Raw genomic sequence first — 26,625 nt, 5'->3', positions numbered from 1 at the left:
CTGTGCCTATTGTCTTGTTTATTAATTAGTGTTCTGTCTTGCACTGTTTTGTGCACTTTATGTAGTCCCGTATAGGCCTGAAGTCTAATGTAGTTTTGTGTTGTTTCACAAAATCTCGTGTAGTTTTGTGTTGTTTCATGTAGCACCATGGTCCTGCAGGATCGTTGTTTCATTTTTACTGTGTACTGTACCAGCAGTTATGGGTAAAATGACAATAAAAGCGACTTGACTTGACTGTGAACAACAGGAATTCTGCAGATGCTGGAAATTCAAGCAACACACATCAAAGTTGCTGGTGAACGCAACAGGCCAGGCAGCATCTCTAGGAAGAGGTACAGTCGACATTTCAGGCCGAGACCCTTCGTCAAGACTAACTGAAGGAAGAGTTAGTAAGAGATTTGAAAGTCTCTTACTAACTCTTCCTTCAGTTAGTCCTGACGAAGGGTCTCGGCCTGAAACATCGACTGTACCTCTTCCTAGAGATGCTGCCTGGCCTGCTGCGTTCACCAGCAACTTTGATGTGTGTTGCTTGACTTGACTGTGTGTGTGAGGGGTTGGGAAGATAGGAAAGAGGCATATTTTGCAGTTGTTGTCTTGTTCTGTTGTTGTTCCTGCTTGTGTGTTGTATTGAGCATTGTGGGCCTACTATATCAGCACTGGAATGTGAGGCAACACTTGTGGGCTGCCCCCGAGCACATCCTTTAATGTGCAGGTTGTTAATGCAAATGATGCATTTCACTGTATGTTTCGATGTACATGTGATAAATGAATCCTAATTAGATTCAACTTTATTGTCATTGTGCTGAGTACAGTTACAAAGCCAAAAAAATGCAGTTAGCATCTAACCAAAAATGCAAAGAATAGTGTTATTTACAAAATAACTGCGAATAAAAAGTAAGTGCTACAGCACACAGATATCTGAATCTGAATCTTTTGGAAGCAATTTACGTAGTTACTTGAAATAGACAAACCCTAATGTTTATGTGAGATTAAGTAGGAGACTGGGCTTATGGCAGGCAACTGGTGATGGAGAAACAACCTGAAGGGAAAGAGCCGCTTTCTTTTCACAAATATTCTATCCCAACTCCAAAACTAACCAAGCATCTTGTCAATAATCATTGAATTGGCCAAAACTTAAAGAAGTTATTTGGAATTATAATCGATCATAAATTATACCAGAAGTACAAACATACTTGTCTGCGAAGCAGTGTCTGTGAAATCCATTGTCATGTTAAATCACGCGGTGTAAATAAGCCTGCAGCTAGATTCTACACTTAGGGAAAAACTGGTGAGAAATTGATTACTTTAGTGACTATCTTATATAGTTTAGCTGTAGAATGTTACTATCTATCTTGTAGGCTATTGACTATATATTATTATATATAGTTGCTGATGGAATTTAATTGATTGTTGTAGGTTCTTGCAATATCATGCCACTGAAGAGATGTTGTTGCGAGTTTGTCTGTCATTTCTTCTGCATTGTGAGGCAATTTAATTTCCTGCATGTACTGTTTCCAGTTAATTTTATGAATGGCTCCAAGCAACGAATCTCACACATCTGCTAATATTACCAGGAGTAGATAACAACTGTCTTTGTTATGGTAGGAGAACTATGTGTGACAAGTGTTAGTTCAAATCAGTTTCCAAGCTCTTAACGAAAATAAAAGTATTTATGCATTTATGAAAGAACTTTGACAAATAAATAATATAACACTAGATAGCGCAGCAGTTTCAGGTCTCTTGATTCCAATAGCTTACAGTGGTTTTGTTGCAGTTGTAGATTTGGAAAATCTGAATATTGTTCTTAATTTAGACAAAAATTTCATTTGTCATTGTATGAACACAGAAGCAAGTGTTTGAGGAAATGTTGCATATATTACAAAATAGTAGCTGAAAGTTTTTAAAAAGTCAGATTCAAAAATACAAACTGTATTTGTAGGGAATCAGAGATTCAAGAAAAGAAACCCAGAAAATACTGATAACCATCTGTATGCATGGAGAGGGAAGAACAGAATTTATATTTCAAGTCAATGATCTTTCCTCTGAAGGTGTCTAAGCTGAGGCACCCCACACATGCAGTAAAACTGCTGCAGGCATCATTGGTGACTGAGCTGAGATGCTATCCTGCACATGCAGTAAAACTGCCAGGATCATACTACAGGTATCATTGGGAATAGTCACAGCTACTTTAAAGTAGTACAAAACAGTAATATGCCGCTCTCTCCAACTCACTCTGTAGTCAGGAAATAACTGAGCTCTGCAAATTCACTAATTAACATAAACCCACTTCTACCTCATATCATAATGCTAACGTTTCAAAAACAACTTTTAATTTGCTGACTCCTTACAAACCTTAAAGAAAGAGGGATTCAACCATCAGTTTTTAAGTTCTGAAAGTTGGTTGAGTACTGGTTATAAGTGATATTGCAAGTGTGATGACACAGTGCGGTCTGTGCTGATGAGCTTCAGCTGGACTTTGAAATAAACCAAAGTGCAAAATAATCCAGTCTTAAGTATAAATATCTAACTCACTTTTCAGGTCATCATATATAAAGAATACGTGATTCTGATGTTAGGGTAGTTAAATTTCATACAAGTTTATTAGAATTGCTCTAGTTGCTGCACGACATTCACTCCAGGTTAACAGGGTGAAGTATCTACTATAGTTCATTTGAAGACCACTGTGGTGAAACCAAGAGGACATCAGTCACATCAGATCTCTGTGTGCTTTTATTCTGAGATTTTATGATTGGTGCTTTGATCACTCTCAAATGTATTGTAACAGATTTTAGTTGACAAAAGGAGGGATAAGAGTGATAGTAGCAGAAACAAGTAGATAGTTTCAATTTAGGCAATGGATGGGGTGCAATAATTGAGATTTAGACATTCATTAACCTGTGAGTAAAATTTGGTAGATGTTATTCAATCTAGGGAAATTACCATTTTATTTAGCTGTAATTGTTAAGATGCTGCAGGTCTCAGCATATTGTTTGTTTGTGTCCATATATGTGTACATGCGTGTCCATATTTATGTGTCATTTGTAAACTTACTAATTATGTCACCTACACTTCCTTCCAAATCATTAATATGTAAGGCAAAACAATGAAGGGCCCAGCACTAATCATTGCAACATGCCAGTGGTTACAGATTTCCAGACCGAAAAGCACCCCTAGAATATCACAACACACACAAAATGCTGGTGGAACGCAGCATTTATAGGAAGACGTCCTGACGAAGGGTCTCGGTCCAAAACCTCGACTGTACCTCTTCCTATAGATGCTGCTTGGCCTGCTGCGTTCACCAGCATTTTGTGTGTGTTGCTTGAATTTCCAGCACCTGCAGATTTTCTCGTGTTTGCCTAGAATACCACACTCTGCCTCCTACCACCAAGCCAATTTACGATTATGATTATGATTATGAGGACACGCAGTCCTCTTTTATTGTCATTTAATAATGCATGCAATAAGAAATGATACAATGTTTCTCCAGAATGATATCACACAGTGCAAAGCAATATCCTAATTTGATAAAGAACAGACCATGGGCTCGGTAAAAAATCTCAAAGTCTCTCGAAAGTCCCATCATCTCATGCAGACGGTGAACCTCCAGCGCCGCAAACCTGCCGATGCAGCATCCCGGAAGCATCCGACCATAGTCCGACTCCGAGTCCGTCCGAAAACTCCGAGCCTCCGACCAGCTCTCCGACACCGAGCACCATCTCTGCTGAGCGCTTCGACCCCGGCCCTGGCAGCAGGCAATAGGCAAAGCCCAGGATTTAGGGCCTTCCCCTCTGGAGATTCTCGATCGCACAGTAGCAGCGGCAGCGAAGCAGGCATTTCAGAAGTTTCTCCAGGTGTTCCTCTGTGCTTCTCACGGCTGTCTCCATCAAATCAGAATTGTGCACGGCCTCCTAGTTAACACATACGATATCATTCAGAATGGCCGCGCACGCTGCATCATGCCGCCATCTTCTCCTCCCTCCTTCATCCATTTTGTATCCATTTTGCTATCTCTCCCTGGATCCCATGTATTCTTGACTAGCTTATTATGTGGTATCTTGTCAAATGCTTTGATAAACATCATATAGACAGTATCCATTGTCCTGCCTTTGTCAGTCCTCTTGGCTACCTCAATATAATTTGTGAGACGTGATCTCCAATGAGCAAACCCACGCTGACTATCCGTAATCAGTGCTTGCCTTTTCAAATCCTGTCCTTTAAAATCCCTTCCAGTAACTTTCCACCAGTGATATAAAGCTCACTCTCCATAATTCAAAGATGGTACAGATAAGTGTTAACTCTTTGTGTGCAGCTCCGATAGGAGTCAGCAAATATTCCTATTTAGAACTACTACAGTGGAAACCCACATTCACAGATATGGGTACTTCAGTAAGCAAAATCGTTTAAGACATTTAAAAAATCTATCGATCCCAAAATTGATTGACCCTGGATGGCAGATTCAGATCTCAAGTGCGATTCCCCTTTATGCAAACAGAATTGGGGAAGTCCACAAGTCTGGTCTACCAGTATGACTGAAACACAGAGGCTTTAGACCTCAACTCTCAACCATCTTGATGGCAAAGGTGCAGTCTCTGGAAAATAAAAGTGAAGACCTCAGAGTAAGTTTGTCATGTCAGAGAGACATCAGGGACTGCTAGGTACTTTGTTTCACAGAAACATAGCTCACCTCCACCATTTTGGACACAACGCTGCATTCTGATGGCTTCACTATTCTCCACAAGGACAGGTCAGTTGAGTCTTTTAAAAGTAAAGGAGGGGGTATATGCTTCATGGTACACAGATGTGATGGTTCTGACTCAGTACTGATCAACTGACCTGGATCGTCTAGTGGTCAAGTATCGCTCATTTTATTTGTTGAGAGAATTTTCTGCCATCATCCTTCTAGCAACGTACAATCCACCTCTGGCCAACATCAGGCAGGTACTGGAGGAGCTGAGCACCATGATCAGCAGTGACAAAACAGTGCACCCTATCACTGTGGGAGATTTCAACCAGGCCAGCTTGAAGAAGTCTTTGAACAACTACCGCCAACATATTACCTGTGGAACCAAAGGAGCCAACACACTTGACCACTGCTCTACCACCATCAAGATGGAGGAGTTCTCACAGGACTGCTTTGAGTCGGTGGACCGGACGATCTTCAGGAATTCATCTTCAGATCTGAATGACTATGCCACGTTTTTACCAACTTCATCAAGACCTGTGCAGATGAGTGTGTGCCTTCATGAATATACCAGATATACCCAAACCAAAAGCCATGGGTGAACCAGGAGATTCATACTCTGCTGAGAGCTAGATCTGTGATGTTCAAGAACAGTAATCCAGAACCATACAAGAAGTCCAGGAATGACCTATGGAAGGCTATTTTAAGAGCAATAAAACAATTCCAATTGAAGTTAGAGACAGAAGCAGATGCACTTAGCTCTGGCAAGGTTTGCAGGTGAGGCCTATGAATGGGTGTGATACTTCAATCCCAGATGAGCTCTATGCCTTTTATGCGCACTTTGAAAGGAAGAATACAACTACGCTTGTGCGAATCCCTGTAACATCTAGTGACCCTGTGATCTCAGTCTCAGAGGCTGATGTCAGAACATCTTTCAAGAGGGTGAACTTTCACAAGGTGTCAGGCCTTGATGGTGTACCTGGTAGGGCACTGAAAGCCTTTGCCAACCAACTATCTGGAGTGTTCGAAGACATCTTCTATCTCTTATTACTGTTGTCTAACCTGCTTCATATCACCCCCCAAGAAGAACAGGGTGAGCTGCCTCAATGACTATCACCCAGTTGCACTCATGTCTACCGCGATGAAGAACTATAATGGATGCAATCTCACCAGTAGTCCAATTGGCCTAGAATCGCTTAGACAATAGCAATACCTATGTTGCTTGTTGTCTATTGATTACAGCTCAGCATTGAACGTCATCATACTTTCAGTACTGATCAACAAGCTCCAAAACCTGGGCCTTTTTACTTCTCTCTTCCAATGGATCCTTGACTTCCTCATCAGGAAACCACAGTCAGTGCAGATTGGAAATAATATCTTGCTGACAACACTGGCACTCCTCAATGATGCATGCTTAGCCCACTGCTTTACTCTCTCTGCACCCACAATTTGTGTGGCTAGGCACAGCTAAAATGCCATTATGAATTTTCCGATGCACAAGTATTGTTGGCGGAATTTAAGATGGTGACAAGGAGGTGTACAGGAGTGAAATAAATCAGCTAGATGGGTGTCAAAACAACAACCTTGCACTTAACATTAGCAACACCAAGGATTTGACTGTAGACTTCAGGAAGGGGAAGTCAAGTGAACGCACACTAGTCCTCATCATGGGATCAGCAGTGGAAAGAGTGAGGAGTTTCAAATTCCTGGTTATCAACACCTGTGAAGGTCAGTCCTGGTCTAACATATTGATGCAACTACAAAGAAGGCACAACAGCAGCTGTATTTCATTGAGAGTTTGGGTATGCCACCAAAAACTCACAAGTTTCTACAGATGTATCATGAGGAGCATCACCATTTGGTGTGTGGCGCGTGGCCAAGTGGTTAGGGCGTTGGACTAGCGATCTGAAGGTTGTGGGTTCGAGCCTCAGCCGGGGCAGCATGTGTGTCCTTGAGCAAGGCATTTAAAAAACACAATGCTCCAGTCTTCCAGTCTACCCAGCTGGCGTCCTATCCAGGGGGGGTGGGGGGGGGGAATCTCGTACTCTCAGTCACCTCACGTCACGGAAACCGGCATAAGCACAGACTTTAATCACCATTTGGTATGTAGCTGCAAAGGATCAGAAAAAGCAGCAGAAAGTTGCAAACTGAGCCACGGGCACTAGCCTCCCCAGCAATGAGGACATCTTCAAAAGGTGATGCCAGTGCCCTCTTCTCATTTACCATCAAGGAGGAGGTATAGGATCCAGGGAACACAGGCTCAATATCCTTGATGACGAATGCTGCTTTTTTGACTCAATGTAAGTTTGTTCAATGGTGAAGAAGGATGCTGGGTTGTATTCACCACTTTCTGTAAACTTTTCCATTCCTGGACATTGTTTTTTTCATACTAGTCTGCAACCAGTTAGGATAATCTCCATTGTATATCTACAGAAGTTTGCCAAAGTTTTTGTGACATGTTGAATCTACACAAATTTTCAAGCAAGTAGAGGCACTACCATGCTTTCTTTGTGATGGTGCTTCCGTGCAGGTCCCACGACAGATCCTCTGATATAACACCAAGGAATTTAAGGCTACTGCCCCTCTCCACTTCTGATTCCCTAATGAGGCTCGTGGACCTCTGATTTCTTCCCTCTGTAGTCGATAATCAGCTCTTTAATTTTATGACGTTGAGTGAGCGGTTGTTGTTGTGGCACCATCCAACCAGATTTCCAACCTCTCTCCTATATGTCAACTCGTCACCACCTCTGATTGGCCCAACGACAGTGGTGTTGTCGGCAAACTTAAATATGGCATTGGAGCTGTACTTAGCCACACAGTCATAAATGTAAAGTGAGTAGAGCAGGGATTCCCTTCTCCCACACTCTGACAGGAACTTCAAAGTTTATAGTAAATTTATTATCAAAGTATGAGACTCATACTACCCTGGGATTCATTTTCTTGCATCCTATTTGTTGGCCTTGGCCTCTTCTCATCTCACACTTAAAAACCTCACATATGCCAGATAACCTTTTCCTGCTGACAACTTTACCCAATCAACCTTTGAAAGTCCCTATCCAATGTCATCACAAGTAACCTTGCCTTTATTTAGGACATTAACTTGTTGACCAGTCCTATCTTTTTCCATAATGATCTTGAAGCTCGTAGTATTATGGTCCCTCACTTATATGTTAGCCTGTTGTCTAGTTGGGCCATCTACATATAACTTCAAAAATCTTTCCCGGGCCCACCTAATTCCTTAGCACTATGGCAGTCCTGGTCATTATCAGGAAAGTTAAAATAATGTACTATAACAACCCTATTGTTCCCACACCTATCTGCAGTCACCTTATTTATATGATGCTCTGAAAGAAGTTATTAATACGAGTTCTTAAGATGTTAAACTTTGAGTGGGTTTTTTAATATAACAAGAACAAATACTGTATATATTATAAGTGACAAAAATAATATAATATTAATTCACCTCATTAATGTACAATGTGCTGCTTCTTGTGCTCCTCCATCCTTCTCAAGGATGAAACACCTGTTTCAAGGATGATCATAGTGGAGCAGGCTGATATTTGAAGCGCCACCTTGTGGTATTATTTGCAAATGAAGACATGAGTACTACAGCCCAAGTACTGCAATCAGACAGTTTGCAAATCAGATGGCTGTAGAGTTTTATTAACTAAGTTTTATAGTCTGGTAGTGAAATGTGCAAAGTAAGATACTCAGTAGAGGAAGACTGCAATACTAAACATCTCTTAAGACCACTTCCATAAATCAACTCAGAGATTTTTGAGATGTATTTATTGAACATAAAATCAATTTTTTAAAAACTTCCTGTGATAGACTGTGCGTCGTTTACAGAGTCAAACATCATAGTTGATGTAAAGTGATTTTCAATAGATGAATTGAATGTTCATTCAAAAGCTACTGTAATGAATAGAAGCACAGCACATCAATTGCTTCCCCTACTTGTGCTATGGCTCATAATGTGTATTTTCAATTTAGTACCCTGTGCAAATGTATTGCAAAAGTCCGGACTATAACTTCAATCTGTCAGTTGTAATATTGATTTGAGTTGGAATATAAATAGATTTGATTTAATACTGCTGCAGGAGATAATACAGTGACGCCTATGGTTATATGATACTGATAATGTTCATGACTTTTTGTACACAGTTTATATTTGCACATTCTGGAGTATCTTTTCATGGAATTTTTTGCCATTAATTATAATTAATGAAAGAACCAAATAAGTTAAAGCATGCAGGGGAACAGCAGGATACCAGTTGCTAAAGGTTTGCACCATTGACCCAGGGACTTGAGTTTGAATCATTCAATGATAACTGAAAGTTTAAATTCACGTAAACATTTAAAACTTCTAAAATCAAACAAAAGTAAGTCTGTGTAATGGAAACCACGAACCTATCAATTTATATTCAAAACTAATCTGGTTCGTGAATGTCTTTCAGGGAAGGGTCCCGACATCTTTACCAATTGGCCTGCATGTAACTTTAAGCCCACCAATCTAGTTGACTCTTAATAGCCTTTCTAGTCAATGGATAATTAGAAATGGACAACAAATGCTGTCATTGCTGGCGATGTCCATACTCATGACCCAGTACGTTTTGTAAAAATATCCATAATTGTTTGATAGAGCACAATGATCACATTACAATAAGCACAGAGGTATTGCCTAATGAATTCATGGTGACTCTGGAAATTCAGTTAATTAAATAAACAAGAAATGAAAATACATGCTGAACAATGTCACATTTTGTGTAAAGTTCCATTGGTTCACTAGGAAAGGAAATTTTTACCCAGTCTAATCCATGTATGACTCTAGCCATACAGCAAGAAATACCCTCTGAAATGGCCTAGAAATCCCCTCATTTGCTATATAGGTCCACTACAAATATGAGTCAGAGCTCCAAGCACATTTTCAAATGTGATGAAGGTTTCTGTCACTCCCTTTCATCCAGTGAGCTGCAGACCACTAGATGAAAATATTTTTCCTCATCCCTTCTCTAATCCTTCTACCAATTATTTTAAATCCCCTTGGTTTTTGACTGCACTGGTAAGGGAATTAGATCCTTCCACTTCACCCCGTTAAGCTTGTCATAATTTTATACACTTTAATTAATTCTCCCCCAGCTTTTTCAGTTCCAAAGAAAACACCCCCAGTCTATCCAGTCTATCCTCTGCAAAAAAATTACTAGCCTTGGCAACATCATGGTCTGTCTCCTCTGCACTGTCCCTAGTGTAATCACATCTTTTCTATAACAAACACAGTGATAAGTGGCAAGTAATGTTCATGCCTTCTCTAATAAGAGGGAGCCCAACCACCAACCTTTCAATGCCACTGCCACCACTGGATCCCCACTCTGGAATTGTCCCTGATCAGAATTGCAATTGTACCATGCTCTAGTATAGGAGCCAGTGAGACACTGGATATTCTGTAATGACTTATCATCTGACACCCCATCCACCTGCCAACAAATACATGGCATAAGTCAGGAATGTGTGACAGCATTCTTCTCTTGCCTGGAGGAGAGCCCTTTCAACACCACCAAAGTAACTAAATATGATTAAGGACAAAGCAGTTCCTGTGAACACCCTAAATATAATCTTCATTACCTATGGGAACACATAGATTATCAAATATAAGATGACCCCAGCATCTCACCAAGGCTGCCTTTGGGATGATCTCCAAAACCGAAAGCCCTGGATACCAGCAAGTTGTTTCTGAGTTCCAGGTCTGAGATCGAGATGTGTCACCTTCCATAGAGATGAGTCAAAATCCCGGCGCTCCCTATATTTGCCAGCACATTTGCTCTATGGCTGTTGAAAGGTAATTATGGATGGGCAATAAACGTTGGCTTATACCAACATCACAGGAAATAATAAAAATATAAATTATGCCGTTAAATTAAATGGAAATGGAATGGCGGCGATAGATTCCTTGGCGAATTGAATTTTTATTTTGCTCTGTAGCAATACTTCAGCATCAGGCTCTGGCTGGTTGTCATTATTTGGAAGAACAGGATTTTTGATAGCTGGCTTTTTAAAAAATGTAATTAGACGGCATAGACATCGTGGTATTTCAAGCAATCTGCGTGACGTCTGGTCCTCTTAATGTTAAATATGAACACTGAAATGAACTGTTTAGGGAATTTAGATCGTTTTTCTTTCTTTCTGGGTCACTGCAAGGCTGGCGTTTGTACTATTTTTGACAGTAAGGTCAAAAACATCTGCTACCCAGGCGGAGGTCTGCACGGCATGATTCTGGATGACTGTACGTGTAGTCTCCAGGTAAGAGGAGCTGAGAAACATTGGACGCTATCTCTGGTGCTGTACTACCTCATGATCCGGTTTAGGCATCTGATAAATTAAATTTTGGGAATTTATATTGGTCTGGCTCCCGCTGCTGGTGGTTACTGTATCATCTAAGTCAGTTACTACTCGCTGGTATGGCAGAAACAGCATTTATGTCACCGTTAGACAGTGGAAAGTGTGAATTGATGCTACCGGAAGCGATAGTTTACGTCAATAAAGTTTTGTCACTATCAGCAAAATCTGGGCAGACTAGAAATCTTTAAGATTACTATATAGCGCGAGATTTACAGGAGGTGGTGGGGGATGGAGGTGAAGAAACGCGAATACATTCAAGGTCTTTTAGAAGGAGGGTGTGACTATTGTTACGATTTGCTGGCTGAGGGCGCCAGGCTATTTCCGAAATGTCCCTGCATAATAATACAATGTCTTTGAGTGGAATCTGCAGCCCGCTCTTTGATCACTTCAGCACCCTTCTCAAAGGTGAGCCCATGTCGCCTTTTGGAAATAATTTCAAGTTTGGAAAATCTGCTTTTCATCAACTGATGTTGTTCCATTCCCGGGATAATAATCGCGTGGCGCACCGTTCAAATATCTTGCATTGTCTTTATGTTTTCCAAATTGACGTATTGTGCCTAATGAATTGCAGATGTGATTGATATTTCAAATGTGAAGCCCCTGTCTGAAAACTGCTGATCATTCGGTTATAAAACAAATACCCTTATGCATCAATCTAGTATAAATACTGTTTGAATACGTTTCAAAACTTCTGTCGGACCCTTTACGTGTTCCCTTTCGACCACTCAGAATTTTAGTTGCCCCATAAGTTTATAGACGGTAAATCTCTATCAAGTTTGTTGAACGGTTGAACAGATGGGAAGGCGCTTTTCTTGGACGTGCTGTGGTATGCTGGTGTATCATCCTCCAACCCCAGGATATCGTGTTTGTACAGCCCACAATCTGTATCCATTTGGTGTTTGGTTAACACTGGTGGTCGAGACCCACTCGGGGAGAGTGCGATCGTTTCGTTGGCTGCTGTTGCTGGATTGGCGCCCTCCCCCTCTTCGCCAGACCACAACATAGTTATATGCCTTCTTTTTTGTTGCTGAATAGAAACCTCTCCGGGTTTCGGGGGGAAGACTGATGATAGAAAAAACGTTCGTTTCTCTTTAACTTTAATGTGTAAACTTACTTTCAGATGTCAGACCTGAAGTTAAAATTTTCCCCATTTATTGTAATAGTCTCTGACCAATCGGAGTGAGGAGATGGAACCTCATAAAAACTCTTGGCTTCATTAGGGGAATCGCTACGATTCAGCCAGATCCTACAGCTACTATTTGCAAAGCAAGGAATATCAATTGCGTTCCACGGGGACTCCAAAAAGTAACTGGTGTATCGCGGTGGTGTGGGTCTAGCCGAGAGCTGGGCTGATTGCCGTTGACTTTTATTTACAGGGTGCGGTGGCGGTGCGATTGCTGGCCCAGGGAGCACTCCATGTAGGATTGACCCCGGCCAGGCTCACCATGACTGGGCTTCGTCTTCTGTTGGCTGCCGCTTTACTATCCAGTTTTTCCCAGAGTCTGGTTCAGGCAAACTCCTGGTGGTAAGTACCTCAATATTTTGTTCTTACTTTTTTTTCCCTGTCGGCACACTTAATTCAGAATGGTTTGAGCTTCATGGTGCATTTTAATTAATCTCGAGTGTTAGGTGAAGGGGAACGATGGTGTTGGATGAGTATATATGATAATAAAGAACAACATGTTAGATATTGTGGAACTTTAATGAATCCCCACTTGAAGGAAGATATGGAATTCAAAATTGTAATCAAATTCCATATACATATAGATAGATAGATAGTTTATATCATTGTCTAAATTGAGTTGAAAGAAGAATTCACAGCAATGCTGACGTCTGAGACTTTTGACACTTAATATCAACATTTAGCAGAGTATTGTCCCATGAACACAACCCATTAAGAACACTACGCAATATGAATAAGATATTTCCAGTCACAATATCGATAATAATTTGGCACAGCGTACAGTATCTTCGAAAGTACGTAGTCCAAAAAAATGGATAATTTAATCTACAATCGATAATTTCAAGCTGGCTCCTTGAAATGAAAAATGTAATTCTCTTAAAACGAATAGTTTTCTCCTTTAAGTAAGCTTTAAAGAATTAATGAAACCGATGGTTAGTGCTTAATTTAACTGCGTTCCGCTTAATGATTAAAAATAAAATATTTGAAGTCATTAGCGAGTAAAAGCTTTATTCGAAGAAGCTGGAAACAAGTTGATCCTATTAAATAACGCCAAATCTCTTGAGTTCCCTAATAAATCTTTTTTTAACCCACTCTAGGTCTTTGGCTATGAACCCAATTCAACGGCCTGAGATGTATATAATTGGCGCCCAACCTCTCTGCAGTCAACTGAACGGCCTGTCACAGGGGCAGAGGAAGTTATGCCAGTTGTACCAGGATCATATGGTTTATATTGGAGAAGGGGCAAAAACAGGCATCAGAGAATGCCAGTACCAGTTCAGACAGAGGCGATGGAACTGCAGCACCGTAGATAACACCTCCGTGTTTGGAAGGGTAATGCAGATAGGTGAGACTTTCCACTTCGCTACATAACAAAAGAAGCTTCTTTTGAAACAAAAGTTTAGCACTCAAGTGTTAGATCCGTTTCGATCGTTCTTTTAACAAAAGTGAAGTCAATCCTTTTCTCTGGAAGCGCGACCTGCGAGTCATTAGTCCTTGCCGTCTAAGTTTATGGTAAGGTGTCGCCTGGATGCATTGTCCCAGCCTTTTTGAAATTCAATTATCCATTCACAGGGTTTCGAGAAATCTGGGACTATATTGATGTTACCGACACGCAGTATAATAAATGAAGGTGTCAGTCAGGGGGCTGGGAGAGAATGGAGCCAAACGCCATGTGCAGAGCAGATGGATTGGCAACTTGGCTTGATTTCCAGGACACCTTTATTCTTTAGACCGCTATACTCTTTATCAGTTTTTTTCTCTCTCTGGCGATGGGAGGGGAAGGGGTTACTTTTGTTTATATAATGCGCTTAGATGTGATGCCACTTGTCAGAAAAGTAATTTATTTAAATAAAAGTGACAGGCGATGGTGCTGTTTCCAAGTTCGTTCTGTGGTCTTGACGCTCACTTAGTTGAAAAGTTTGCTGGCAGCGAGCCGAGAGTGAACTGTGCACTTGCAGTTCGTTCACTAATGCCACTCCTGTATATTCTGAGGCAAATGAAAATGCCCATTATTCTGATTCGGTGATTTTCAGGGGCAGCATTAGAAGTCAGAATTGAACTCACCCTCGATTAAAATACCATGCATTTAGTTTATAACATATATTTTTAGAAACGGAAACTTCTATAAACTTGGAATTGTGCAGACAACTGACAAGTTTAGTTCAATAAGATTACATACTAATGTTGATGTTGTCTCTTAAAATGACAGCTACGTGCCATTTAAGGTCACCGTTTCATTCATTCGCAGATTAAACTCCAATGGTCACAATGAAACCATGATGAGGAAAGCATTTCTTTGAACAAATTCTCCCTTTTAAATTATCTATTTGGAGGGAAAAATGACGACCCCGCTACTGTAGTTTATTTTGCTCTGGGGCACACATGTTTATGAAGAAACCATGAGATCCTTAAAATGCAATGATGGGGAAACCAGAAGGTTAGAATTTTAAACCGGAATGAGATGCAGCTCTACAACAGGAGCACGGCATCTCTTCCAGCTGTTGACCGATTGCACCTGTGTTTGGAATACTGTATATTGAGATATTTTTAGATAACCCAGTTATTTATTTTATATAACCATATAACAATTACGGCACGGAAACAGGCCATCTCGGCCCTTGTAGTCCGTGCCGAACTCCTACTCACCTCGTCCCACCGACCTGCACTCGGTCCATAACCCTCCATTCCTTTCCTGTCCATATATCTATCCAATTTAACTTTAAACGACAACATCGAACCTGCCTCAACCACTTCTGCTGGAAGCTTGTTCCACACAGCTACCATTCTCTGAGTAAAGAAGTTCCCCCTCATGTTACCCCTAAACTTTTGTCCTTTAACTCTCAACTCATGTCCTCTTGTTTGAATCTCTCCCACTGTCAATGGAAAAAGCCTATCCACGTCAACTCTATCAATCCCCCTCATAATTTTAAACACCTCTATCAAGTCCCCTCTCAACCTTCTATGCTCCAAAGAATAAAGCCCTAACTTGTTCAACCTTTCTCTGTAACTTAGGAGATGAAACCCAGGCAACATTTTAGTAAACCTCCTCTGTACTCTCTCAATTTTATTGACTTCTTTCCTATAATTTGGTGACCAGAACTGTACACAATACTCCAAATTTGGCCTTACCAATGCCTTATAGAATTTCAACATTACATCCCAACCCCTATACTCAATGCTCTGATTAATAAAGGCCAGCATACCAAAAGCTTTCTTCACCACCCTATCCACATGAGATTCCACCTTCAGGGAACTATGCACCATTATTCCTAGATCCCTCTGTTCTACAGCATTCTTCAATGCCCTACCATTTACCATGTATGTCCTATTTTGATTAGTCCTACCAAAATGTAGCACCTCACATTTTTCAGCATTAAACTCCATCTGCCATCTTTTCCTTGTGTGTTTTTGGGTTACAAAGTTAAAGGTCACCTTTGATATTCTGAAGTTATATTTAAATGTTTAATTAAGCACCATTTTTCATTTCCATCTCACCAGTCTTGGACTGTATTTCTTGGAGTTTAGAAGAATGAGGGGAGACCTCATAGAAACATTTTGAATGTTAAAAGGCATGGACAGAGTGGATGTGGCAAAGTTGTTTCCCATGATGGCAGAGTCTAGTACAAGAGGGCATGACTTAAGGATTGAAGGGCACCCTTTCAGAACAGAAATGCAAAGAAATTTTTTTAGTCAGAGGGTGGTGAATCTATGGAATTTGTTGCCACGGGCAGCAGTGGAGGCCAAGTCACTGGGTGTATTTAAGGCAGAGATTGATAGGTATCTGAGTAGCCAGGGCATCAAAGGTTATGGTGAGAAGGCAGGGGAGTGGGACTAAATAGGAGAAAATGGATCAGCTCATGATAAAATGGCGGAGCAGACTCGATGGACCGAATGGCCTACTTCTGCTCCTTTGTCTTATGGTCTTATGGTCTTCAAATGTGAAAATAATAACTGAGATACCTTATCAATTTAACACCTATTACATCTCTGAGGAAGTGTTATTATTCAGATACTCCTGTAGTTCAATCTTCATTGTATAGGAACATATCAACACATTCAAATATAGAATGTATCATACATCAGGTATGGGCTTCCCCTGTAATAAATATGTGACCCCCCAGGTTCTGTTGGCTGTGTGAGACTAGGGAAGACCATCTCTGGCCCCACCAAACGTATGAGATTGAGGTGCAAAACCTTCTGTTTGGGTGGATGTATTGCCCTGTTACAAATCAGTACCACAAAATGACAGACTGCACACCATATGTAATTAAACAATTTAGCTTTATAATTCTTAATTTGACTAAAGTAAAACAAAAAGAAAAGGGCCCATTTCAATGAAACAGTCTAATGTGCACAAGTTGGAGCTCACGGTTTCCCCTTCGCCGATCCTCCTTCGATTTCCCCTGGTTTCGTCAGCTCCTAGCCCCACTCCACGACCACTCTGTCCTGGTGTCTACGACCTCTCCTTTCCGGCATCTTCTCTCCCCATCTTCCGCTGAACAAAAGACCCAGATCTCCTCTGTCTCAGGCGCACAACAAGAAAAAACACTCCCCTCATTGAATGGCGCACATTTCTAAGCTCCCGTTATCTCTAACAACTGCTGCTACAGAAAGACCGTTACATTAACAGTGAAACCTTTCCCAGGGTGTCACATTCTCCCCTCACCAAACTTAGCCATGACCTCATGACTCTGAGATAATTTGCCAATCCTTCCTGCAAAGCACAAGGTCCAACCCAGGTGTAAAGGGCAGTGACATAGCTCCCCAAAGCGGTAGGAGCCACACTCTGACCCCCTGGTGCTACATAGGCCAGCATATCCAGTGGTCTCCTGACTCTTTGCAACCTCCGTGCCCCCTCATCTACTTCTTCATGTTCTGACACGACTGGCGATACTTCTGCTCTACCTGGTGAGGTCTCCCCAGGTCTATCACTCGTACCCCCCTGTGACCTGGACCCCTCTGTTCCTCAGCTGAGCCCTGCTTCATCCCTTGAAAAGTCCCCCTGAAACTCAGGCTGTCCACAGATAGCGCCCCCCCCCCCCCCACCCCTGATTTCACCTGACAGCATGAGAAGGGTTGGGAATCTCTTCCTTAGTTAGTGGGGAGTTAGAAAAAGGCAGCATATACCACACAGAAAGACCATTCATTATATTAGCAGTGAAGCCTTTCTCTGGGTGTTACAAATGTTTGCTACTTTAATCTTCAGTTCAAAGGGCTTCATTTTGTGAATGCCATTAAACATTTAATGACATAAAATATAATGCCATCCTAAAAGGATATTTTTTATATTGTCTTGCTGAAGGGACTGTAGTTTTTTTTCCATAGAAGCTGCCTGGCCTGCTGAGTTCCTCCAGCATTTTCTGTGTGTTGCTTATTTATAGACTGCTTTTGCCATTTTAGAACAGACGATCAAAAACATAACTTTTTTTAACCTCACAGTCTCCAATCTGAAAGACCATTTCATTATATATTTTTCTCTATTAATTATTGTTTGTCTTTTTAACAATATAACAGAGTGCATTTCAGGGATTTGACTATTTATCGGAATTCTCTACTTTATCGAACACACAATGAAAAGAAAACTTGAGCTCATACAGTTCAAATGTTTTGTATCTCACAACCAACACATTTTCAAATGTAGTTGTGGTTGTCTCAAATGGAAAAAAAAACTACTGGGAGTAATGAGATAAATTAATTTTTTCTATTACTGGTGGGAGTTGAGCATTTATAGTTGGGTCAGGCCACTATGGGACTTCTGTCCTTCAGATAAGACAACGAATATTTTTTCCATCCTCGTGAACAGGTACAGATTGTTGATATTGAGACTGTTACTCACTTCTATCATTTGAAGTCAAAGAATTTGAAATACCGTCGGTTCTTTAATTATGGGTACAGGTCAGGCATGTTTAGGCAGGGCAAAGGAACCAAAAGCTGAATTCGATGAATCACAAAGAGAGAGATTATAAATCAAGAGTTGGGAATGAATGGCTCACATGAGGTAAATAATTCAGCTGCTCACCAAGATAAATATATAAATTTGATTGGGGTGGGGGGGGGCAACAGGTGAGAAGGAAAATAAGATTGGCAAAGAATGAGAAGAAAAACACCAATTAAGACAAAAAAAAGGTATAGTTGGAAAAATAAAAGGATATTTTGCACTGCTCTTTACCAAGGAAGAAGTTACAACCAAAATCTCAATAGTGAGGAACTAGCAGAATTAATGGACAAGGTGAAAATTGTAAAAGGTGATGTAACTAAAAGCCTGGCTGTGCTTAGAATAACAAACCAATTGGTCCAAATGGAATGCATCCCAAGTTTTTGTGGGGGGGGGGGGGTGAAGATTGGGGAAGGCTTGCCATAATGTACCAGTGCTTGCTAGATTCAGAGGGAGGGCCGAAGGGCTGGAAAATGTAAATGTAACAGCCTTATTCAAAAGGGGTGTATATACAGTACGTGCAACAATTCAGTTTAACTTCTGATGTGGGGAAGTTGTTTATGTAAGTACAATGGGTATTTATAGAATTATTCAATTCTCCCTGACCACAGGAATGATGCTAAAGATTGGAGTACTGCTAACGTTGTACCAGTGTTTAAAACAGGATAAAGGGATAAACTGAGAAATTGCAGGCTGTTTAACTTCTGTAGTGAAAATAAATGATAGGAATCAGTTCTGAGGGATGATATAAATCTTCCCATTTGTCATGGGCAATCAACACGGATTTGTTGGGTGAAGATCTCGTCTGACTAACTTGTGTTTTTTTTTGGTGGGGAGGGGGTGTAGGTGAGGGTGTTGCATTTGATATGGCCTGCATAGAATTTAGCAAAGTCCACATAGTAGTCTAGTAAAAAAATAAGAATGTGGTGAACTACACCAGTGGCAGGAAGCAAAGAGTAACTGAAAATCTGTTACCAGTGGATATCTAATGGAGCTCAGTACCCTGGTTATTTACAATTACTTAATGGTTTATGTTTAAATGTGGAGGGAATCATTTGTAGGTGATACAATATAGGGCATGTAACCAGCAGATTTAGAACTGGTTTAGAAATTCTTCTGAAAACTTTTGACCACAGGTAGATATACAGACAACCTGCTGGAAAAAACTCAGCAGGCCAAGCAGCTTCTGGGGGTGGGGGGCCTTGAAGTTGTTGAGGTGACAGATCAAAATCTTACATCTGGATTCCACCAGCAGATTGTTTATGTTCTGGATTCCAGCATCTGTACTCTCTTGTGTCTCCATAGGTAGATATAAATGGCCTTTATGGATGTAACATCCAGAAAAATGTGAAATAATGTATTTTAAGAGGTTGAAAAGGGCAAGAGAAATAAATGGAAGCTATTGAATAGTGTGGAAGAGCATTGAGAGTATAGAGTATATGTCTAAAGATCTTGTAAGTTAAACAAAACAGATAGTTAAAGAAACATTCAGAATGTATTCCATTATTAGCTGAGGCAAGGGACATCATGCTAGAAGAGTATAGAATACCATTTAGAGTACTCCATGGAGTTCTTCCTACCATTTTACAACAAATATGTGATTGTACTGCATAGGGTACAGAGGAGATTTACAAGAATGTTGCCTGCACTGATCGAATGCTGAAGTACCACCGCCAGTTCCCCCCTCCCACGCACAAGCAGCAGCAAAGCAACAACCACCCCCCCCCACCCCCCCACCAGCAAAAAAGCATCGAAGCCCTCCAAATGTACTTGGATGTATACTTAAAGAGTCGTGATCTGCTAGCTACATCACATGGGTTGGAGTTAAACTGGCTAGCCCATCTTCTATTGGCATAGGTAGGATGATCCTAAGGACTTCTTATGTGACATACATTTTCTACAGTTCAAAATGATTTACAATCAACTCTTGAAAAGCTTTGAGATAATAAAGGAAGTAAATCCACCATGTATTCATGACAAAAGAAAATCATTTATTGACTAACCTGATTGAATTTTTATGAATTAACAGAACTTGACATAGGGATTTGTATAGATGCTCTTTATTCTAAAGGTTTTGATGAAGTCCCATTCAAAAGGTTTATTAGGAAAATTGAAATGCCAGAATGAATAGTAAAGTATTATAAAGTCAGAAAGCAGAGTAATGCCAAATAGTAATTTTTCAGACAGATGGTGAAAGGAATTAATACTGGGATCTTAATTTTCTTTTTCTCCTTATGTTAATGATGTAGGAGTGAATGCAGATTAAAATATCAACATTTATAGTGATACAAGCCAAAGAAAGAGTAATAAACAATGAACAGTCTACAAGAGAGTTTAGATAGGCTGGCAAAATGGAAAAATGATTGACAGATGAAACTTAATACAAACAATTGTGAACTGATATATATGCTTTCCCAGAAAGAACAAATACATTTGATAGAGATTAAATTGCACAGTTCTAATCTGCATGTGTGAAAGTGGGAACTAGATATATATATATATAGAAACTGGTAAATAAAGCATATGGATTTTGTTTCTTATATGGATCTTGGGGCTCTATTGAACCATGAACTACCAAAAGCATGTGGTTATGGTGAACACAAGAGTTTCTGTAGATGTTGAAAATCCAGAGCAACACACACAAAATGCTGGAGGAACTCAGCAGGTCAGGCAGCATCCACAGAAATAAATAAACAGTCAATGTTTCAGGCTGAGACCCTTCCTGAGGACTGGAAAGGAAGGGGGAAGATTAGAGAATAAAAAGGGGGGGGGGAGAGAAGGAGGAGTGGCTAAATATGATAGGTGAACCCGGCTGGGTGGGAAAGGTAAAGGGATGGAGAAGAACAGTACAAAACTGTAGGTAGGGCACAACTAATATTGAGCCCAATTTTGGTCAGTGCAATTTATGATGGATGGAAATATCCAAGAGCACATGCTGGAATTTCTTGGGATTGTTTCCAGGATGAATGATTCCAGGTATAAAGTTAGGCTAGCGAAGCTGGGATTGTTCTTCCTGGAGTGAAGAAGGTTGAAAAGAGATTTTGGTAGATCAGTGATATTTCAAAAGTAAGACCGAAGAGGGAGGAGATATTCCGATTAATAATGAAGGGTTCAGTTTTGGGTAAGAGATATAAGGAGTAAGCTTTTATTTTAATATGGAGAAGAGTTATGATTTTTGAGCTCACCTGCAATGGTTATGGAAATAGTCGAACAGCGTTACAAATATAAATTTACTTGGCCAAGGGGTAAAGAGTGAGGGGATGGGATCAATAGATTTGTTACACAAGGAGCCATTGTAAACTCATTGAGATGAATCACCATTTTCTATGCTATAATTTATTATTATATACAGTATAAGCTGTTCTATGCTTACATTTCCATGTATTTTGCCAATTACCATACTTCAACAATAACTACACTGGCTGTAGAGCATAATGGCAATTATAAAATCATGAAAACCAATAAATAAATAGTCAGAATCAGAATCAGTTTTATTATCACCGGCATGTGACGTGTAAATCCATTACAATATACATATATTGAATAGATTAAAAATGTGCAAAATCAGAAATACTGTATATTTTAAAAAAGTGAGGTAGTGTCCAAGGGTTCACTGTCCATTTAGGAATTGGATGGCTGTGTTCCTGAATCGCTGAGTGTGTGCCTTCAGGCTTCTGTACCTCCTACCTGATGGTAACGGTGAGAAAAGGGCATGCCCTGGGTGCTGGAGGTTCTTAATAATGGACGCTGCCTTTCTGAGACACCGCTCTCTGAAGATGTCCTGGGTACTTTGTAGGCTAGTACCCAAGATGGAGCTGACTAGATTTACAACCTCCTGCAGCTTCCTTCGGTCCTGTGCAGTAGCCCCTCCATACCAGACTGTGATGCAGCCTGTCAGAATGCTCTCCACGGTACAGCTATAGAAGTTTTTGAGTGTATTTATTGACATGCCAAACTCCAAATGAAGTATAGCCACTGTCTTGCCTTCTTTATAACTACATCGATATGTTGGGACCAGGTTAGGTCCTCAGAGATCTAGACAACCAGGAACTTGAAACTGCTCACTCTCTCCACTTCTGATCCCTCTATGAGGATTGGTACGTGTTCCTTTGTCTTACCCTTCCTGAAGTCCACAATCAGCTCTTTCGTCTTACTGACGTTGAGTGCCAGGTTGTTGCTGCGGCACCACTCCACTAATTGGCATATCTCACTCCAGTACGCCCTCTCGACACCACCTCAGATTCTACCAACAATGCTTGTATCCAGCAAATTTATAGATGGTATTTGAGCTGTGCCTAGCCACACAGTCATGTGTATATGGAAGAGTAGAGCAGTGGGCTAAACACACACCCCTGAGGTGCACCAGTGTTGATAGTCAGCGAGGAGGAGATGCTATCACCAAGCCGCACAGATTGTGGTCTTCCAGTTAGGAAGTTGAGGATCCAATTTCAGAGGGAGGTACAGAGGCCCAAGTTCTGCAACTTCTCAATCAGAATTGTTGGAATGATGGTATTAAATGCTGAGCTATAGTCGACGAACAGCATCCTGACATAGGTGTCTGTGTTGTCCAGGTGGTCTAAAGCCATGTGGAGAGCCACTGAGATTGCGTCTGCCGTTGACCTAATGTGGCGATAAGCAAATTGCAATCGATCCAGGTCCTGCTGAGTCAGGAATTCAGTCTAGTCATGACCAACCTCTCAAAGCATTTCATCACTGTAGATATGAGTGCTACTGGGCGACAGTCATTAAGGCAGCTCACATTATTCTTCTTAGGCACCTGCATAATTGTTGCCTTTTTGAAGCAAATGGGAACTTCCGCCTGTAGCAGTGAGAGGTTGAAAATGTCCTTGAATACTCCCGCTAGTTGGTTGGCACAGGTTTCAGAGCCTTACCAGGTACTCCATCGGGACCTTCCGCCTTGCGAGGGTTCACTGTCTTTAAAGACAGGCTAACATCGGCCTCTGAGACGGAGATCACAGGATCCTCAGGTGCAGCAGGGATCTTCACAGCTGTAGTTGTGTTTTGCCTTTCAAAGCGTGCATGGAAGGCATTGAGTTCATCTGGTAGTGAAGCATCCCTGCCATTCATGCTATTGGGTTTTGCTTTGTAGGAAGTGATGTTCTGCAAACCCTGCCACAGTTGCTGTGCATCCGATGTTACCTCCATCCTTTTACATTAACCATACTTTCTACTTGTCCTTTCTTAGGGAGCCGGGAGACTGCTTTCACTTATTCAATATCAGCAGCGGGAGTTGTGAATGCCATAAGTCGAGCATGTCGCGAAGGGGAGCTCTCAACCTGCGGGTGCAGTCGTGCTGCCAGACCCAAAGATCTTCCCCGAGATTGGCTGTGGGGCGGCTGTGGAGACAACGCAGAGTATGGCTATAGGTTCGCCAAAGAATTTGTGGATGCCAGAGAGAGGGAGAAAAATTATCGCAAAGGTTCAGAAGATCATGCCAGGATGTTAATGAACCTGCAAAACAATGAAGCTGGCAGAAGGGTAAGAAATGGATGGGGATGCTTTATTCTGGACACGTATATCATTCCAACTTCTGCAGTATCCCAAGGTGTTGATCACTCTCTCTCCTCTTGACCACTTCTTCAATTTCAATGTTGTCTTATCATTTAGTTTGCCTCTGTTCTATATTTTCACGTATCTTCATATATATATTTGAACTACCCACCCACTGACCAGTAAATCATTCACTTTTGTTTAATATTGTTTTTTGATACTACATTTTGACTATTGTACTTTTGAATTGTAGGTAGTTTTAATTATTTTCATTTTGATACAGTGCTTTTGTTAATCTACCTAAAGATGCACATTTACCAGATAACTTCAATTACAATCCATAACTGTTCAGAATGACTTAATCGATAAGATTTCACCTAGGTGTGAACATTCCCACGAGCAAAAGCTATGTTTGGCATACTCCTATCAACATCATTCTAACCAATCTCTCTGCAGGAAACTTTTATGTTATACTCAGGGAATAATTAGTATATGGTCTTATTATTTCATTGGTGTCCAGTGATTCTGAAAGAAAATGTATTGAAAATGAGATTAGATTCGCTATTTGTATCCTGAAACCTGTTAAGATCAGCTAAAAAAACCTAATTTGGGCTGTTTTCTTTTAGGTAATAAAAAAGGAAGTTTTATGTGTAACAGTAAAGAGAGAATTTCTGGGATTGTTTCTGGGCTGAGTCACTATTAATGTGACTGTTGGACTAAGTGAAGGGCTGCCTGCAGTTTCCTGTTGAAATCAACCAACTTACCGTGGGCTTCTCTCTGGCTCTACTTTCTACTTCCCGTCTGCTTCTACAGAGAAGAATTCTGACAATGTGTTAAAATCCAAAATATTACAGATGCTGAAAATCTAAAATAGAAACAGAAAATGCTGGAAATTCTCAGCAGGTCAGGCTGCATCTGTAGGAGGAGAAACTAAGTTACAGACATCCCACCTCTCCCGGAAGTTCCGGGAATCTCCCGCATATTGATAGTGGCTCCTTGATGCCCGCAAATGATATACAATATCCCGGAAATCGATTGAGAGTGAGAGAGAGAGAGAGAGAGAGAGAGCGTGAGAGAGAGAGACAGAGAGCGCCATGGCAGAGTGTTCCTAAAAAAGAAAACATAAAACGTACATCACCCCAGACTACACTAAAGTGTACCCCTGCCTAATAGGGGTAAAAAATAATGACAGTGTTGCTCACTGCACAGTTTGCAACAGTGACTTTTCTATTGCCCATGGTGGGTTAAAATGTAAAAGACATGTTGAGGTGAGTTTAACAGGCGTCATTCGTTCATTAGCATAGCTAACGTTATTTAAGCTAGCTAGTTATTTAAGGAGCTACTCTATTGCACACATCCCACCACTCCCGGAAGTTCCAGGAGTCTCCCGCAAATTGATGGTGCTACCTTCCTGAATGAGTTTTTGCAGGGTGAGATGTCTGAAGTTACCAATTCTAGTTAAAAACCCATTGTCATAACAGTCTTCAAATAGGCTGTGACTTTGTTATAGTATATAAACATATAAAAGTAAAGGCAAAATTAAATCTATGACAATAGACTGGATCATGCTGAATCCTGTTTACTCTACACACTCCACACGAGGCCCCACCCGGGGTAGACATCTTTACTTTTGCAGACCCTCAGACCAATTGCCCTGGATGGATGGGGTTGGGGGTCTCTGAGCTGAAATGCTAGCTCTGTTTCGCTTCCCACAAATGTTGCCTAACTTGCTGATATTTCTGATAATTTTGTAGTTTTTACTACAATGATGCTACATGCCGTATAATAACTGCTTTCTGTGCCTATCAGTGGTAAGTGAAATATGTCCCTGTTTGTAGAATCAAACGCTCCTTCTGGTAATTTGTAGTACCTTAAACTACTGTGCACAATGTCTGTCAGGATGTGTACCAGGTCAACAGTTTGACTATAGCATCTCCTGGAATTGTCTGACAAGCAGGATTTGAACCAGTAGAATATTTTAGAGTGTGTATCAGAGATACCATTAGAGCTAATATGCATGAATTTTAATTGCATAAAGTATTGGAATAAATTTTTGGGCTCATCTCAGGACACTTGAGTGCCAACTGTATAGTGTGCTGAAAGAAAAGAAATCTGATGGGGAAGATGACATCACCATCAGAATGAAGCTCTTCACCCCATTTAATTTAATTTGCCCTATTTTGTGAATACGTATGTCTTTTCCCACTAGATTTTCTATTTGTGTTAGCCCAAAACCACTTTTGTGAATTTGTTCATATTTCCCTTCATATGTTACTGTGTAATGCCTTTAAGTGTCATTACAAAGTCTTTTTTTGGCATTCTGTAAATTATATTGATTTGAGTGTGATATGAAAGGCCGAGGTACACTTAGGGATATCGGACACCAAGGAGGTAAAATTCTATTCATACCGTGTCACTTGGCCCTCAAGGAAATACTTAAAATGGATTCACTAGATCAAGTCGCATTGTGTGGGATGGAATTTTTTATTTTGGTGCTGGAAGTTCAGAGTTCTACTCTTTCAAAGTAACTAATCCAACTTGTAAATAATCTTGTTCTATTGCTATTTCTGATGCTTCTCATTCAACACTGAGTTCAAGATTAGTTAATTAAAAAAAGGGAACTTTTAGCTGAAGTCTGCAGCACACATGCAAACTAGCAAAAGGTATTCTTAGTGCTAAGATCACAATTCGAACTGTTACAGAAGAAACTTTCATGTTTAAGAGAAATTGCCTGAAACATATTGCAAGTGGTTATGTAGGGACTTGCTCTTTTGTCAGTTCCTTTCTGTTATAATCCAAAGTGAGATCATGGTCAGAGAAGAACCAGAGTCAGAGACTGCGTCCGACTTGACATGCTGCTGCTGAACTCAGCACTGAGTTCAGTCCTGGAGCAAAGATGTCCTGAGCTGAGGAACT

At 40.7% G+C, this 26,625-nt stretch overlaps 1 protein-coding gene across 4 annotated transcripts in view; it reads left to right on the top strand.

Moving 5' to 3' along the window:
- The window catches only part of wnt5b (wingless-type MMTV integration site family, member 5b), a 130,742-nt gene that overhangs the window by 84,419 nt on the left and 19,698 nt on the right, over positions 1–26,625 (top strand). For all 4 annotated transcript variants that reach the window (XM_072267760.1, XM_072267759.1, XM_072267758.1 and 1 more), the window contains exons 2-4: positions 12,457–12,605; positions 13,361–13,608; positions 23,405–23,697. In XM_072267760.1, the coding sequence (XP_072123861.1) occupies positions 12,526–12,605; positions 13,361–13,608; positions 23,405–23,697 (621 nt within the window). In that variant the 5' untranslated portion in view covers positions 12,457–12,525. The remainder of the gene's footprint in view (positions 1–12,456; positions 12,606–13,360; positions 13,609–23,404; positions 23,698–26,625) is intronic.

This window comes from Mobula birostris, chromosome 9 (genome assembly GCF_030028105.1).
Source record: "Mobula birostris isolate sMobBir1 chromosome 9, sMobBir1.hap1, whole genome shotgun sequence".
NCBI classification, from domain to species: Eukaryota; Metazoa; Chordata; class Chondrichthyes; order Myliobatiformes; family Myliobatidae; genus Mobula; species Mobula birostris.
This window is presented reverse-complemented; position numbering and strand designations above follow the sequence as displayed.